At 46.5% G+C, this 17,304-nt stretch overlaps 6 protein-coding genes across 6 annotated transcripts; 4 read left to right on the plus strand and 2 right to left on the minus strand.

The window, feature by feature from the left end:
• Positions 1-2,947: 2,947 nt before the first annotated feature.
• Positions 2,948-3,352, plus strand: SPSK_02826 (uncharacterized protein; the record flags this gene model as incomplete). Its single annotated transcript, XM_016729689.1, has 1 exon — positions 2,948-3,352. The coding sequence occupies one exon, from the start codon at positions 2,948-2,950 to the stop codon at positions 3,350-3,352; it is 405 nt and encodes a 134-aa protein (XP_016588733.1).
• A 666-nt stretch (positions 3,353-4,018) lies between these two features.
• Positions 4,019-5,081, plus strand: SPSK_02624 (short chain dehydrogenase (AtsC); the record flags this gene model as incomplete). Its single annotated transcript, XM_016729492.1, has 5 exons — positions 4,019-4,060; positions 4,122-4,277; positions 4,340-4,443; positions 4,513-4,829; positions 4,891-5,081. The coding sequence occupies 5 exons, from the start codon at positions 4,019-4,021 to the stop codon at positions 5,079-5,081; spliced, it is 810 nt and encodes a 269-aa protein (XP_016588734.1).
• A 953-nt stretch (positions 5,082-6,034) lies between these two features.
• Positions 6,035-7,513, minus strand: SPSK_02474 (carbohydrate-binding protein family 6 protein; the record flags this gene model as incomplete). Its single annotated transcript, XM_016729343.1, has 2 exons — positions 6,035-6,867; positions 7,000-7,513. The coding sequence occupies 2 exons, from the start codon at positions 7,511-7,513 to the stop codon at positions 6,035-6,037; spliced, it is 1,347 nt and encodes a 448-aa protein (XP_016588735.1).
• Positions 7,514-8,084: 571 nt separating this feature from the next.
• On the plus strand, positions 8,085-10,330 carry SPSK_02282 (xylanase A; the record flags this gene model as incomplete). Its single annotated transcript, XM_016729154.1, has 2 exons — positions 8,085-8,972; positions 9,032-10,330. 2 exons carry the CDS (start codon positions 8,085-8,087, stop codon positions 10,328-10,330), a joined length of 2,187 nt encoding a protein of 728 aa, XP_016588736.1.
• Positions 10,331-11,966: 1,636 nt separating this feature from the next.
• Positions 11,967-14,752, minus strand: SPSK_02219 (oligopeptide transporter; the record flags this gene model as incomplete). Its single annotated transcript, XM_016729093.1, has 11 exons — positions 11,967-12,107; positions 12,163-12,344; positions 12,414-12,486; positions 12,560-12,704; positions 12,764-13,225; positions 13,289-13,464; positions 13,536-13,949; positions 14,021-14,179; positions 14,248-14,324; positions 14,397-14,453; positions 14,515-14,752. The coding sequence occupies 11 exons, from the start codon at positions 14,750-14,752 to the stop codon at positions 11,967-11,969; spliced, it is 2,124 nt and encodes a 707-aa protein (XP_016588737.1).
• A 642-nt stretch (positions 14,753-15,394) lies between these two features.
• SPSK_02636 (carbohydrate esterase family 1 protein) lies at positions 15,395-16,420 on the plus strand (the record flags this gene model as incomplete). Its single annotated transcript, XM_016729504.1, has 2 exons — positions 15,395-15,581; positions 15,660-16,420. 2 exons carry the CDS (start codon positions 15,395-15,397, stop codon positions 16,418-16,420), a joined length of 948 nt encoding a protein of 315 aa, XP_016588738.1.
• Positions 16,421-17,304: the final 884 nt, after the last annotated feature.

Raw genomic sequence — 17,304 nt, forward strand, 5'->3', positions numbered from 1 at the left:
CCCTAACTAACCCTAACCCTAAAACCTGACTAATTAACTGCCTAACCCTAACCTGTTTGGTCTGGCTGGCCCTGTTTGGTCTGGCTGGCCCTGTCTGGCCTGGTTGGCCTTGTCTGGCCTGGCTGGCCCTGTCTGGTCTGGCTGGCCCTGTCTGGTCTGGCTGGCCCTGTCTGGTCTGGCTGGCCCTGTCTGGTCTGGCTGACCCTGGTTGGCCTAGTTGGCCTTGTCTGGCCTGGCTGGTCCTGTCTGGCTTAGTTAACCCTGTCTAGCCTGGCTGGCCTGGTTGGCCTTATTAAAGGCGCAGGGCCCCCCCCCCCTAGGGGTTTGGGGTTGGGGTAGACGAGCGCCGGAATCCGCCAAGGTCTTGGTGGACGAGCGCAGGACAGACTTTCGGCGAAAAACAGGGCCCCACAAGAAAAGCCCCCCGCAAAAGAGGGCTCGACGTGCGCCGAACGTCGAAGCGAATGGCTGCTAGGGTGTGTAACTTTTATGATAAGACTGTCCGATTTCTTGATTTCCAAACTATCGTTGTGAAACTAGGCAACGTTGTCACTAAGGTGTGGCTTATACGGCCTCGTGATGTATCACCACTGGAATTATCTCTGACTATACAGCTCTACACAACAAAATCCCTCGTATGCTAGGTAATGTGCCGTGATGCAAAGGCTCGGTTTCGGGTGTTTTCAGGTTATTGTGGGGATTGCCTTTCGACATGCCTTCTTCTTTTGTATGGTGTAATAACTTAGCCCTAGTTGTTGCTCCAGTTGTATAGGAATATGGGAGTATGCACCAGCCAGCTCTACGACATTAGTCAAGAGTCAAGTGTGAGACACGAACAGCGAATTAATACACTAACAGTAAAAATGGTTTGCCATCTACGATCTTCTACGTTTCGGGCATTATTAATGTATAAAACATGCTTCTGCAAACGTGAACGAAGTGAGGTGACTCGAAGTTGCGTCGTCTGTGCGAGAAAAAGGCAAGACTAGCCAAACACAGAAAAATGCATACAACACAACGAGCCAATAAACGCTACTCGTTTCGAGTGAGCATTTATGGTTCTTGGGGTCAGGCGCGGGGGAACTTCCAAGGAACGAGATTTTGGTGAGACAGCGTGGTGCTAATTCGGCGGGTCCGGTCTTGGCGACCATGCAAACTTTCGTCGGTCGGTGTTAACCTTGACTAACTAACAAGACGGCTTATTTGAGGCATAAGGCCTGGGCCTAGGCCCCCCACGCCGGCTCAATGCGATTAGTGAAAATGTAAAAAAGTTGCTTGTTTTCTTTAAGTGGAATAGTAAGCGAGTATTAATAATCCAAATTTCACCGAGTAACGTATAAGATAAACAGCATGTAGCGTTCTTCATTCATACATACTAACTTTTGTCTCAACCTACACATTCAACACATCCGTCCACCATGCATACAAATCAGTGCTGGGCTTGTAGAGGTACTGTCCTTATCCCTTTCGCCTGTCCTTAATTACGTGCGCTTTTCACTCAACACGTACAGATTCTAGAGCCGTATGCAACCGCGCACGTCCATGCTGTTCCAGGTGTGCCAAGTCTAATAGACAATGCCAGTATGGATTGCGGTTGTCGTGGCCAAAGGCTACGAATCCGAAGCGGAGCTTGACCCATTCCATTCAGGTTGTCTCTGAGATTAGCAAAAATGTCTCCCAAACAAGCTTTGTGAATACCACGTCATGGGATATTCAGCTCCACCATTTCCTAAGGATGAATCAAGGTTCGTTGCCTATGGTATGGTGAAGAATTTAACCATCATGCTCATCATATCTACCACCAACTAATGCTATAGAAATACAGGACTTGATAGTGACGAGGGACTTGTCGTTCAAAGACTCGATCTACCGATGGCGCCATCATGGCTCCCAATCAGTCTAAGGTTTGAGAACAAGGAACTTCTTGATCACTGTAAGTATGCTAGTCAGTAAATTGTAGCATTTGATAAAGGCTAACAACTTGTAGTTATATACACGGCATCATCCACGTTGGCTGTTTTCGAACCAAACAACAATGAATTCTTTAGTCTTCTAGTACGACTGGCTCTTTCAGACAATTCACCGTCTTCGATGGCTGTACTACAGTCGGTTTTGGCGCTCTCGTCATTCCACAGGCATGGCCTGCAAGCAGATGTTTACCGGTTCAAAGCTCTCGCTCTCCGTACCCTAGTCACATCTTACACTCCCGGTATTGATAGCCCCATAGTCGCTCAACATATTGCGGCTAGTATGGTACTGTGCCACCTCGAGGTACGTTTGGGCTTTAGGACTCTATCTTTCTTGAATAACCGGAACAAAAATACTAGACATAACAAATACTTACCAATTCTCAAGATGCTCGGAATGCCAAATAATGTCTCCTTGTGGTTTTGTGAGTACCGTGTGGTTAATGCGGTAGTTCCTCGCGCCGCCTTCGCATTCTATGGGTGACTTGTTTCTTCCAAGGACATTGCTAACCTGTACTCTGGATTCTAGGTCATTTGAGCCAAGCCAAAAATCTAATCGACAACGCAGGCGTTGACAGTCAATATTTTCAACGCGAATTTTCCGGCCTTCTAGGTTGGGTGGAGTACCATATGGTCATGGGCCGCTTTACTATCCGACATTGGTATATACACGATATGCCTAGAAAAGGAATAAAAACGTCCGCAGTTACGGACCAGGGTACTTGCCAGCTACGAAAGGTGAGGCTGAAAAGTATAAAATTACAAGGTTTCTTTACCGGCACTAATTCAACATGAGATAGTTCAAAGATGTATCGTACTGCTCACATGAAATTCTTCGACTTCTGAATTTCCTGTTCGAGATGATTCAACAACCGACAGATGAACTATACCTCGATGACGAATACGAAAAATCTTTACGCTGTCTTGAGAATAAGATAAATCAGATTGTCCCGTCGGCATCAGAAGGTACATCGGATATCATGTCCCAGCGGAGCACAGCCTGGGCAGCTGTAATCGAGCTCTTCAAGCTTGCCGCTTTAATTTACATGAAAAGGGCATCGCGGAACTTTTCAGGCATCTCCCCTCAGATTGACGTAATGGTGGAGAGGGCGTATCTACTTTTAGATGACCTGGAGGCCTTTCATCCGGCCTTCCCACTGTTCATTATTGGATGCGAGGCTCGTAAAGATGAGCAGAGAAAGAAAATTCTCGAGCATATTGGCAGAGCAAGGAAAACCTCGAGTTTGAGGAGCTTGCATGACCTACAAAACATTCTCCAGCAGATTTGGGTCCAGCACGACCTTGCTGTTGATTATGATATGGATTATTTGAATACGCTGGACGCCGTCATAACTTCTTACCGGATTATGCCGAGTTTTGTTTAGAAACATCTATCTTAGGATTTTTCTCGTTGTGTTATCATTTATTTTATATTTTTTTTTAAATTTATGTTTTAAAAAATCACGCCTTTATGATACTCCCAGGCATCAAACCGTGAAGTACTTTGAGCTTTACGTCCTCGATAAAAGGTCGTTTACTAAGAACCTTAGACTTGTGTCCGGTGAGGTCGACAAAGTCGGCCGAAATGCGGACCGAGTTGGCATTATTTTAAATGCCAAGGTAGCTTCGTACCATTAGTAGCACAAGACTCGAACCACAAAAATGCCAGGCATTACGACCGGAATCAAAATGAAGACAACTGGAGGCGTGCTAACCATACTTATGCATGTACAAATGAACGAGAGAGTAGCTGTCAATGATTAAATCGCCGTTCCGCCCGTAAGCGTCGTTAGTATGCGTTTGGTCTTTCTGCTTTAAGAAAACTGGCAACTTTTTTGTGTGGTAGTTTAAAGTGGAACCGACCTTACTTTCAGCGTATTGGTACAAGATAGAAGGACGGATTTGAAATCAATAACAGCGAGTAAACCAGGTTCACGGTCGATATATAAACACATGCACTTCTTGCTGCTCTTTTGGATCGAATATCTTCAAACTCTCAAAAACACTCTGCAATTTCATCTCAGTCTTTCGAAATTTCACACTCTTTAACAATGTCTTCCTGGGTGATTACCGGTGTCTCACGGGGACTTGGCGTATGTTCTTTCTTCCCCGACTTATGTACAAGACTCGTGTCACTAATACTAATTATTCTAGTTCGAGTTTGTCCGCCAGCTCTCTGACAACCCATCCAATACCGTCTTCGGTCTCGTCCGCGACAAAGCAGCCGTCGAGTCCAAGATTGCCGCTGAAATCGGCCGGAAGAATATCCACATTATCCAGGCCGACACCACGGACCCAGCGGCATTGGAGGTAAGCTAATGAGTACATATTTAAACAGAACCGCAGTCGAAACTAACCCGTCGGTTTGGTAGAAAGCAGTTCAGTATATTTCTCACATAACCAATGGCACCATTGACTATGTCATAGCCAATGCCGCACTTCAAGCCAAGACGGCGTTGGTTGGCTTTGATACTTTGTAAGCTCTAGGAAGAGTGACAGAGAGCGATCCTTTGAATACGTGAATTATTGACTAATTCCTTTAAAGGAGCCACGATTCAAAAGCTCTTGAACAAGATCTGATAGACCACTTCCGAGTCAATACCATCGGCGCTGTCCATCTTTTCAACGCTTTCATGCCCCTGGTTTTGAAAGGCCGGGCCAAGAAAGTGATTGCCATCTCCACAGGCATGTCGGACCCGGAGATGACACTCCAAGCAGACATCTACCAAGCCACCTCTTATGCCATAACCAAGGCGGCTCTCAATATGGCCATCGCCAAGTTCAGCGCCGTGTACCGTGAGAAAGGCGTCCTTTGTATGGCTATATGCCCTGGTGCCGTTGATACCGGCAGTCTAAATATTGGTCAGTCGTCGTCTTTGACAACTAGTGAAACAGAATTCTGCTTTGCTAACGTTTTTGATAGAAACTGAGGAGGAAGGACAGTTGGCTATGGCTATGTTTGGGAAGTTTAAACAATATTCACCCTCTTTCCAAGGACCTGCGAGGCCAGAGGACAGTGCGAAATCGGTCCTGGCTCTCGTTAAAAAGGCAACCATTGATGATGGTTATGCAGGCATCTTTCTCTCTCACACAGAATCAAAGCCGTACCTATGAGATTTTACGCTCGTAAGCGTTTTTGGTATAGAGAGGAAGAAGGACACCCTGTAAGTTCACCAGGTTGGAGGGTTTTATATTCTTTACAAATTTGACAACGCAGATCACAGAGTACGATATGGCATGCGAAGGGCAATACAACTTTGTAGGCTATGTGTGCTATAGGAATTACATTTCTGTGGATTTGTGTTACAATAAAGCCATATCTACGCTCGTCCTGGTAGCAAGTAGTCCAGTCTTTTATAGCAGATCATACATTCTATACCGTCTAATTATCGAATTTGTGGGTTCCATGGTAGCCCGTAATTTGGAAAGGTGGAAGCACCTCGACGTCATCATATGTAAATTAAGATAGAGAAAGGAACATCCGGACCGAACATCTCGCAGATATGGTTGCAAGCTTGGAGCACCACAGCTAGACTAGTATCTAGATAGAGTGGCATGGAGTGCATGTCGCTTAACCTGTTTATTGCTCAGATTTCTTTCGCACCGGCTTCCAACAGGCAGGTACAGATCCGACGGGTGATAACCGCACAGTCGTCGTCCAACAAGATAACGACTGGGAAGGGATATGCGGTGCTTATCCTTAATCTTCAACAGGCTTAATCCGCGGCATGTCTCCGTTCATTTTGCGGTTCTATACACAATAACGAAGTTACCTTTTATTATGACCAGTTAGTTGACTTACATCTCGTCTATTCTAACGCTAACAGACCTTAACAGACGGCAAAAAGTGGCGTAATGCATTTCAATCGTTTAGTAATTCTCCTGGGACAGCCAAAAATTTGCACATTGCTGTTTGTTGTACCGTAGAAACCCACGAAGAAATTTTAACTCAAAATTTCTACCTCGATTGTTTATTTTTATTACTCATACAAATACTTAAATAAAAGTAAAACATGTGTTAAATTTTAAAAATACTATTTTTAAGTTTATACTAAAAAACGTATCGTCTAACTGGTTCTGGTAAACTGCCACCAGTCAAAGTTAAACAATAAACCACTACCACTACCAGTAAAAAGAAAGACTAAATCATGCGTTCCAGTCGTATTAGAGACCGGGCAATTCACCGAGCTCCATGTCTGCGCACCTCCAGTACCAGGAACAGTACATGTCCCAATAAGTGTTCCAGTCTTGCTTCCCAGATGAAGCTCGATCTTTCCACCATTTCCTGCGGAAGCTACACTTGCCGTGAAATTTGCAGCACCAGTTCCGTTTCCAAAACCAACCCCATTGACCTTAATATAATCCCCATTGTTAATAGACGTCACATGTATCCCGCCCGCGCTGCTCATCTCGGTCTTCAGACCAGAAGAGAAAGCAATAGTTTCTGCTTCCTGCCGCACGTAAGGATTTAAGTCCTCGATCTGAGGAGGACCCGTTGTGGTCCACTTGATTTGCGGAATGGTGCCATCTGCATTATAATTAAACTTTTCAACGCAGATAGATCGCGTGTAGCCGCCACCGCCAGGCAAAGCTCCATCATGATAGAAAAAATAGGAGTTATTTTTGTAATCGGCAATTCCGGGGTGGTTCGTGAAGCTACTGCCTTGGGCTGTCATGATGACACCTTTGTAAGTCCAGGGACCAACGGGGCCACTGCTGGTTGCGTAGCGGATGTCTTCCGTGGGACCGTTGCCGGCGTAGATGAGGTAATATACGCCATTGCGTTTATCTACCCATGGTCCTTCCGTTAGTGCAGTTGGTCTGGCCATTGAAGTTGGACCACCGCTAATAGAGATCATGTCTTCGTTTAGTTTGACGTATCCGAAGCCGGTATTGGCATCTGAGGAGGCCGTAGATCAGCAGATATTCGTATAATGGTAGCATACCTTTAAGAACAAATGGGTTATGTCGACCAAGACTCCTTACTACAGGAAACCATTGGCCGCGGAGGAGAAACGCGAAAGGTACTCACAATACAAATAAGCTTGACCATCGTCATTAATCCATACCGTTGGGTCGATATTGTTATTATCAACGAGAGGCTTCCCAAGAGCATCCTTGTAAGGTCCCGTAACATTATCGGCGACACCCACGCCAATGGCCATAGCCCCACTACTCTTTTGCATCGGCAAATAGTAGTAGAACTTGTTGTTCCGGTTGATAACCTGACCAGCCCAAGCTCTCCCCGTAGCCCACTTAAATGTGGAGAGACTCGCAACAACACCGTGGTCTTGCCAGTTCGCCATATCAGTAGTGGAAAAGAGCCTCCAGTCCTTCATGACGAAGGTTTTAGATCCATCTTCGTCATGGTCAGCGAACAGGTACATGCGACCATTATATACAAACGGTGCTGGGTCCGCGGTGTAGATTGTTTGTATGGCGGGGTTATCGGCTTCGCTAACATTGACCATGCTTAGCAGCGCCACGAGGAATAGCACCGTGTAGCAAGATGCATCTCTGATGCCTTGACCACCGAAGAGTTTCATTCTGAGGATATGAGAGAGTGTGAGAATTGTGGAATATAGATCTCGACAGGAAGGAAAGTTCGTGGAAAGATTGAGTTGTGGAACTGCACGGTAATCAGTATATATTTCGCTAGGGACATCATTCTACCTCAAATTCTCGAAGTAGGGGAAGCGATTTTAATATACACGAGGTTCGATAGCCGTATATTCACACAAGTAGTAACTTGGATACTCTGGCTGTTCGTGCCGGCATCCAAAATGTCCAATTAACAAATAGTAGCGATCTTTAATTCGGTGGGCTCTAACAGAACGACTTCATCGTGAAATTTGGATATTGATCGGGTTCCAATTTACCGGACAGCTAATTTATGACTCGAACGCCTAATTAATAAAGATACTTTATTCTTATTATCTCTCCGCACCCAATTATACCACCTTTCTTAACCTATCGGATATGGGCAGGCTAATGACTTCAGCCGAACAAAGTTTAACAATCGTTTCTACAGTTAGTATAAGACCAAGAGCTCCTAGGATAGTAAAACCTTTCGATACGCTTCTGTCATATCTGATTCCACTTGTCAACACGGCCGCTATGAAGGTCTCATCGCATCTCCTTGCGTGGTGCGCAGCGTTTCTGAGCACGCCCACGTCGGCTGTCAATTTCTACGTTTCCCCTACCGGTGCCGACAGCAATCCCGGTACATCTGCATCCCAGGCCTTTCTAACCCTCAACGCGGCGCAGCAAGCAGTCCAAAACCAGGTCGCAAGGCCAATTACAGAAAATGTGACTGTTAGCCTGACTAACGGCATTTACTCCCTTTCGGCGCCACTACGATTCACTTCTCTAGACTCCGGAAACAATGGCTTTTATGTCAACTGGGTGGGAACAGAGGCAACAATATCTGGCGGCCTCAAAGTCACTGGTTGGACAGCTGGGACCGACGGTATATATGTTGCCAGTGTTCCGGCTGGTACAAAATCACGCAACCTCTATGTCAACGGAAAGGCTTCCAATTACGCGCGGAGGAAGATTGCCAACCGGAAAGATATCGCCTTCACTAAAACTTCCGTGACATGGACGTCGTCATCTTATGACTGGATAACGAACACCCAGGGAATTGCTAATGCGGAAGTTCGTTTCATCAACTCCTTCACGGATCGATATGCGCCAATCCAGTCTGTTGGAAGTAGAGAGCTCGTCATGAAGCAAAACTGGTGGTTTAATAATAATTGGGGTTATGATGACGTTGCGAAACCAAACGCCGACTTTGGAGTGTGGGTGCAGAATGCCCTGGCTTTATTGGCTGAAGGAGGCCAATTTTATCTCGACTCGGATGCAGGCAAGGTCTACTACAAACCCTTAAGTGGAGAGGACATGTCTACGGCGGAAACATATCTTGCTACTCTCGGTACGCTCGTGTCGGTTGGTGGGACATACGCAGCTCCAGCGCATGATATCTCATTCCAGGGCATAAACTTTGTGAGCCTCCGTGAAGACTTATTTCAAAAATTGTTGATTTTACTAATTCAAAAATATAGGCACACACTACTTGGCTACAAACGACAGATATGGGCTACGTTGACCAGCAAACTGGCGGCTACATATGTGAAAACAAGACTTACACAGTGTCAAACTTCGAATCAGTGCGGCCCTGGTGGTGCCAGATGCCCTCGGCTATCCAAGTTAGTGCTGCGAATAACATCACATTCTCAGGTGGCAGCTACACGCAACTCGGCGCAGGGGGTGTGGGCATTGGGAATGACGAAAATGCACACATCTCAGGAGTCGGTCTTGGAGCAAGCTATATCTCCATCAAGGATGGTTATTTTAGCCAGGTGATGGGCAACAGCATCACTGCAGGCGGAATTAGGGCAGATGCCCACCACCCTAGCGACAGCCGCATGCTAAACACGCGCTTAGAGATCACCAACAACATATTTTACAACGTCTCTTCGCTCTATAGCTCTACCGTACCGATTTTCGCCAGCTATATCCAATATTCCATAATCTCACACAATGATATCAACATTACGCCATACTCTGGTATCTGTCATGGTTTTGGCTGGGGCTCAAATGATGCCGGTGGCAGCTCCGAATACAGTAATCGCGGTCTCTACAACTTCCAGCCTAAATATACTACCCCGACTACCTCGCAGAATAATCTCATTGACGGTAACCTGCTCCACCGTTACGGACTTTCTCATACGGATCTTGGAGCTCTCTATACACTCTCCAAAAGCCCATCTACGATTATCTCTGATAATTATGCTTTTGACTCGACCGGTTACGGTGTGTATACAGACGAAGGCTCGAATTCGTACACAATTTCCAATAACATACTGCTTTCTACTGGTATATGGGACGCGGCAAACGGCGTCAATACGGCAAATAACAGCTACATTGATAACTTTGGTAAAACGGGACGCCGAAGTTCCGGGGTTACAATTATCTCAGAGCTGTCACAAGCGTCCGTAACAGCAAAGAGAGCGGCGTATAGAGCTGGTGTTTTACCGGCGAAGCGCCGTGGTCGCCAGGTCTCGAACCCGGATATACCTGATGGATGTATCACAATCGGCTCGGAGAGTGGAAACGTTACTATCACATTGGACAACTTCGATGACACTGCATTCACCAGCGTTAGCTTCACCGTGACTGCAAGCAATACTACTTTTACGGCAGTCAATATCCCGAACACAATCCAGGCCAATTCAGCGAGAGTTGCAACCTACGAGGCTTTGGGAAGCAGTCGGCCGCGTGTCTCAGTTACTGCAAGGTACACAAACGGACGTACGGGAGACTTGAAGACTCTTACGGCTGTCAAACAATTAACAATGTAGTGTTATACTTTTTAACACATATTAGCACGGTGCAGTTTTCTCTATCGAAAGTTCTCGGCTCCATGAAACCCAGCTCAGGATATATATTTCATGATACTAACTCGGCATTATGGCTATCTGATGTCATTGACAATTATTCTCATGGCCTCGAGACACTCCTTATTATGAAAGGGCAAGGCGATCTTGAATTATCATCAAATTCTCTGGAGACGTCTGTTTGTGATATTTCATAAGTACAATATGCTCATATGAAGAGAAGGGACAGGCCATACAAGCTGGTTGGAGTAGTCTTAAATCGCAAAAGGCTAAGATCAAGATCCGGCATTTCCAAATGTGTCACGGGGTACAGCTGTGCTCTACACCCCTACTATAAGGAGAACGTTCATGTCGTGCTCCAGCCAGAGCTGCGGCCAATATCCAAATAGACGTTACGAAGGATATCGAATGACTGATGCTGGGGAGGTATGTCCAAATGGGATCAACCGGGCGGCTGCCACCGGCAAACGGATACCCACAGGGCGTTGAAGTACGAAACTGTCTAGGAGACCACCGTGATCGAGCTACAATTCTTGTCACTAGTTCATACGGATGATGTTTTCCTTGACAATGTTGACAAGCAGCAATGCCACTCTGCACAACTCCATCCCTGAGTCGGTGTCTCTACCAGTCCACCAACTGCACGCGAATTGGTTCTTATATTGTCTCAAGGTGCGAGGAGTCCCGGCACGCAGTCTTGGGGTCCCGTTAATCGTATATTTTGCGTGTAAGGTGCTTCTTATCAGCTTATGTGCGAACCCGTAGAAGTGTCGATGTACATAAGCGGTGTTAACGATAAGGATGTGTTCGTTGCCTCTCTATGGGCTAGGATGGTGTTTTGGCGTCGGAAATGCTTACATTTGGGACGTAATATCCCGGAGTGTCCCGGGCAGTCAGATAAGCTGCACCAACAGTTATACGAGGTGAGATTATAATAAAATATTCCCCTCTAACACCGGCTGCTTCTGTTTATCAATAAACTCTAAGCATTTTTTACGTTGTATTCAATAACTCCAGACAGTCCATACGCTTGAGCTGAATGCATAGTTGGTGTGTTGTAGATTATTTCCTGTGTACTTGAATTTATATTACGGTTGACCAAAAATATTCTAACGTGATATGTTTCGAATTATAGAGCCAATGTATTCTTATACCTGAGTGTGATTCTATGCAAATAGGAAACAGATCACTGGCATCATAGCGTCATACACTAGAATTGACCTGCACCCTTTCCGAAATGACCACCGGTCGGAACTGTTAACCAAGGAACAGCCTTTTTATCGTCCGTATTCGAGCCGACGGTATTACCCCACCATTTCAGTGTAATATTGTTATAGCTCAGGCAAAAGAATATTAAAATCGTTGCAATGGCAGTTCCCGTGTCCATTGCGGCCTGGAGGATGTCTATATTATCATCAGTGTACTGTTTTCATTATAGTATCTCATCCATGCGGTCTTAAAAACTCACAGTTATATCTTTTCCACCATTCAAAGGCGTGTCGGCGTATAGAAAAGTTAAAAACGAAGCCAAAAATGAACCATAACGAATATTGAGCTAAATGTCTGTCAACAATATCCATGTAATCAAATAGATATGAAATTAAGTGTGCTTGTCCAACGTACTAGTATTTGCCGGGGGGATTTGTCCGGCTGCGTTGAAGAAAATGGGAACATTAATGTACCGTACCCAGCTCTTAGGGTATCTGCGATAGACCAGGTAGACGAGTACTGTGACCACGGGCTGGAAAACGTTAGCAGAATTCAGCAATATTGACCTCGAGGGTGTGCCAGCTTACTCCAAGAAGGAAAAAATACATGATACCGCTATACACCTGGCCTGACTGAAACATGCGTTGAGGGCCAATGGTGCCCCAGATTAGCGACGCGTTGTATACCACCAAGGCACCGTTGCAGGTAAATCGGTTCGTATTTGTAGGTTCACAAAGCCCGTGAATATGCCCAATCATCCAGCGGAGAACTATCGTTATGAGTTAGCTTGTTACTGTTCTATTTAATATAGTAGAAAGCAACTGTTACAGATGCATACCTCCCACTTGAGTCATAGTGGCGAGGATAGACGCATATATCTGCCCTATGAAAAGGACGCGCGGTGGAATTTTCTAACACGTTTTGTAAATTAGCAAAATAATAAAACTTACAAGCAACAGGCACGGCTTCCGTCCATATCCTTACCATGTACTGTCCAAGTTTAAGGTCTTGCGCAAAGTCCATCCCATGCTTAACCGAGTTGTAGCCATAGCACTTGACCATCATGTTTGCAATAGGTTTACCTGGCCATGCGTAACCAGCGATGAGCTCGGTTATGATATTTAGAAAACTGTTTTCTGTTAGCCAGCATATTCCTAGCCGAGCATATCCAGTGGGGTAAATGCTCACATCCGTTGATTTGTGGTCCCCTCTAGAATACCCTCTGGTACGATCAGGAGTACGCCCATGCCGAAGCATACCACAATAAACCCCCAAACAGGTAACCCAGTCTCCCAATAACGGATAGTCAGAATCCCCAGACCAAGTACAGATACAGTTAGCACACCGTACCACCAGTCAGGAACCTCCTTGTAGCTGTTCATGAGTCGTTTGTGGATATCTTCACCACCATGCCGCGCATTCTTGAATTTTGCGTATATTTCGCTGCCGTTGTACAGATACGTATATACGACGATGGAGGTGACTGCAGCAAAGGACAGCGCGTATGTGAGCGAGTATGACATGGAGATATACATGGGCGAATACTCTTCATATTTGCTGAGAACAAAGTCGAGATTTTCGTTAACAACGCGTGTGATGTTGTACGTTTTACCCGTATTATCGTAAGTAGTAGATGAAAGGAGTGGAAGACTGATGTACTGTTAGCCCCTAGTTCTGGATACAGATGCAGTTTTGCAGAAGTCCGGTACTCACTATGCGCTGTTCCACACATTTGCGTAGTACAGTATTGGCGACAGAAACAAGTAAAACAACACCACCACGGCGAATGCGTTACAGGTGATATAAAACGGGGTCATCAATGGAAAGCCAGCAAAGTTGATCTGCGTCCAGTCAATGCTGAGCGGCAGCAGGCCGAGGCCAGAACTCATCTAATAAAACCGGGCGGGTGAGCATAATTACAGCGACAGTTTATATGGCATTTGGAAACTGAGATACGTACCCCGAAAATTGTGTTCACCTTTTGGTTGTGAGGTGCAATCCATGTGACAAATGCAAATGTGCCCAGACTCGTCCAGATGTAGTCCGGGAACCAAAAGAGGACAAATGCAAACAAACTGAACCAGCTGAAGAAATGGTACCGAGAAAGAGTCCATCCATTTACAGGAGCATGTTCCTGGGGCTCGTGCAACGCTCTGAACAAGACCGTCGATGACAGGGTGGTAGGCCAAATAAGGGCGCCGGGGTAGACGAGCCACCGGCGGGCCAGGCCGGCGAGACCAAACCCCAGCATCTGGGATGTTAGCAGATAGAGAAAGCCAAAGCCCGCGCCGTAGTCCCGGTTCCAGTAAACAGGGCTAACGATAGCCACGAGTGACCCCGAGGCGTACGCAACACTGGCACTGATATTGACACACTGGTAAGGTATTAGCAAAACGAGCGGAGCCGGATGTATTTGACGCTGAAGTCTGAAGGTCCAAGGCGTACAATGACAATTAAAGCGTGCTCTTTGATTGTGAACCTGCCCGGGTTGATGTCAAAGGACAATCTTCCCAGTGGTAAGCGCCATCGTGGTAGATTCTCCCAAGCGCGTCCTACGGGAAAGACGAGAAGCTGGGCAACAACATAGCCGATCGTGAGAGACGGCTGTATGTCGAGATGAGACCGTTAGAGTTCTGACGAAAGGTATTGTATTTCGAAACGCCACGACTCACATAGCGCAAACTAAAGAATTGATTGACACCTGCAAACAACATTACAAAAATGGTCGTAAGTGTCCAGGCGCGGAAAGCTGGCTTTTGTTAGCCAATGTAAACAGACCCCTAAAGAAGCACTGGACCGGCACTTCGGCCACAAGACATACTACTGCATGCCATTTCAGGATCATCCGTGTTTGGTACGCAAGCCGCAACCTCCGGAACTAGACAGAGTAGCAGTCAGAAACAGGTCACACAAATAGAAGGAATATTAGGTGGGCATACATGGAGACTGGTCGCCACTGACATCCCATCGGAAGGCTTCGTCCGGTGTCAGCTCCGTCTCTTCGACCCGCTGTCGTAAGGGCCGCGAGCTGTTGGTAGAAATCTCATCGCTAGCATCCTCGACGTCGAGGATATCCGTTCTAATGGCGACTTTGTTCTCTGTAATGTTTTCGGTATCGTTACCCTGGTCGCTCGGCGTCTGGCCGCCCCGACCCGTGAGCTCTATCCCGTATGCCATGTTTTCAATACATACAAGTGGAATAAACTCTGCAATTTTCGAAAGAGTTGAAGGCAGCGACAAGCCAAAGCCCTGATTAGATATAAGCGGCAGAGGTCAACCATGTTATCTCATCAGCAACGTATGTTTATCGCGCCATTTACTTACCTGCTTTTGCCATTCGTTATGAGCCTCTTACCCTTGTTAAGTCGTCATTTGTTCAAGACATAGCAATCAGGCTACTAAACTGTATCCAGCTTAAGACGCCTATAACATTCCTATGCCGGTGGTTCTTCGAGCGTGTTCAATCCTTCCTACGGTTGCTTCATGTAGCATCAAATGCAGCTAGTCGCCGATAAACGGCCGCATGGCCAACTCGAAAGCCATGTTCAGACGGCATCAGCCCGACAACGTTTTTGATTTGCTGTTGCTGCCATTATCACATCATATGCAAACGACATGACGATGCGTACAAGGTTGGCGGGGTACGAACGTCGGCCTATCTCTGCCGAACACACCGGTCCACACATTTCATGCCAGTAGTTTTCCTATAAGTTTTTCTTAGATCTTTACCAGCTGAGTCTACAAATTTTCAAAATACGACAGACTCGTTTGAACCTCGTGACTTTGCAATGTTATACACGACGAAAAATTCTCATCAACATGTTTTCAATCACAGCAATTACGCTCGCTGTCTGCGGTGCACAGGCCACACAAGTTGTCCTGTCGAGCTTACCCGCTGTTGGCAATATCGCCTACTCGCTACCAACTGATCGCACGTTTCTTCTTAATGTTCCAGCTGGATATACGCATGGAGAGCCACATCCTCTGGTTCTTTCCTTTCATGGAGGTGTGAATTTTTTTTCTGTTTCGTGCTTGTAGTGCAAGGCAAAACGTTCGTACTATACACGTAAGCTAACTCATCCAGCCGGTGGCTTTAGTGAGAAGCAACAGCGCATCACGGAACTATCGGACGCGTCGTTAAGCATTTCCGGTCGGCCATTTTTGACGGCATATGCGCAAGGTGTGAATAATACGGACTGGAACATGCATCACATCTGGAAAGGTGCCCCTTACGAGAACACGACTGTCGATGATATTGCCTATGTATATGATATCATCGCCACCGTTGCTGACGCTTACACTGTTGACCGCACACGCATATACGCTTGTGGAAAGTCAAATGGCGGTGGCTTCACTGCACTTCTTGCCTGTCGCCCTGACACGTCGGCAATTATCGCGGCTTTTGCCCCTGTCTCTCCTGCGCTCTACCAAGGAACCTATTCCTTCTTCAACTGCACTCCCGCGCGCCCGGTACCGATCCTGCATTCTCATGGCGTTGAGGACCGTGACACCGAGTTTCTAGGCCGCACGCCGCTAGGTGGTTCTTTCGGCCCCGAGCCTGATGTGCGTCTCTGGCGCCGCGAGTGGGCAGAACGCAATGGTTGTCGTGGGCCTTACGCCGGGGCCTGGCCGTTACCATCCGTCCGAGAGGTTCATCCAGGGGCATGGGAAGAGGTTTGGGACTGCCCAAAAGATGCTGAGGTGCGTGCCTTGACAGTTGAAGGGCTCGGTCATGCATGGCCATCGACTGTTGGGCTTGACCTGGCTGGCAGCCCCAACCAGACTGCCAACTTCAACTTTACCAGCCAGCACCTAGTGCAATTTTTTTCACGGCACCATTTGTGACCTCGTTCTATTGTACTACGAAGCAAATAAAATAAATACATCTGCCTCTACTTTGAGCCAGGTTAAAACAATGAAAGTCTGCGGACTACAACCCCTCGCGTTCTACCAACAGTGCCAAATCACACTATGCAAAGTGACGCATCCATAAAAAAACTATTCTATAATTTAATTCCCAGTAATTTAATGTATGTACGGTTTCAAATAAATTAAAGGCATCTGTAGTACATTACAAAATCGACGTGGTTGTCCCGTTTACTCGTATCGAGTAGTTTCCCAGCCTCTCGAACTACAGTCCAATGCTGGGTTGCAATACGCCGTAACTAACCGAGGCTAGACTCCCGGCGGAGAGGGGCTATCCGTTATCGCTATTTGAAATCCAGCGTGATTGACAGCACTGTCGCCTCCTCGGCAAACTTTCACCGATACTTCAAGCACTCTATGGCCGCCCACGGGCCCGAATCGGCAGTATCGATATGGGTTTCAGCAATATGTGAGGCGTTGAATTTTATACAAGCACAACTTTCCGTGGGCCCTTGCCTACGGGTACTGCTGATTTACTTAAACCGACAATATTTCCCAATCAGGTTCGTTTATATACACCCTTACAACAGTTTTTATGATTTGATGGAGCACGAATGCCGTCTAAAGTACGACACCCGTATCGTATCAGCAAATCTGAAAAGATGGCCACTGTAAAAGCTACCGAGCTCGGCCACTCGTTTTTTTATTGGGCAAGTAAGAGTTGCCAGTCGGCCCACTAACTGCTTTTTAGTGTCGACTGTTGGCCGCTTTTTAACACGGCGCTGCACGTGATGACGTCGTCCACTGCTCTCCAGAGCCCCTTCTAGCTCAAAGTTCGGTAAAACCACATATTTGGGGAAGGC

The sequence above is a fragment of the Sporothrix schenckii genome, assembly GCF_000961545.1.
Source record: "Sporothrix schenckii 1099-18 chromosome Unknown Cont43, whole genome shotgun sequence".
NCBI classification, from domain to species: Eukaryota; Fungi; Ascomycota; class Sordariomycetes; order Ophiostomatales; family Ophiostomataceae; genus Sporothrix; species Sporothrix schenckii.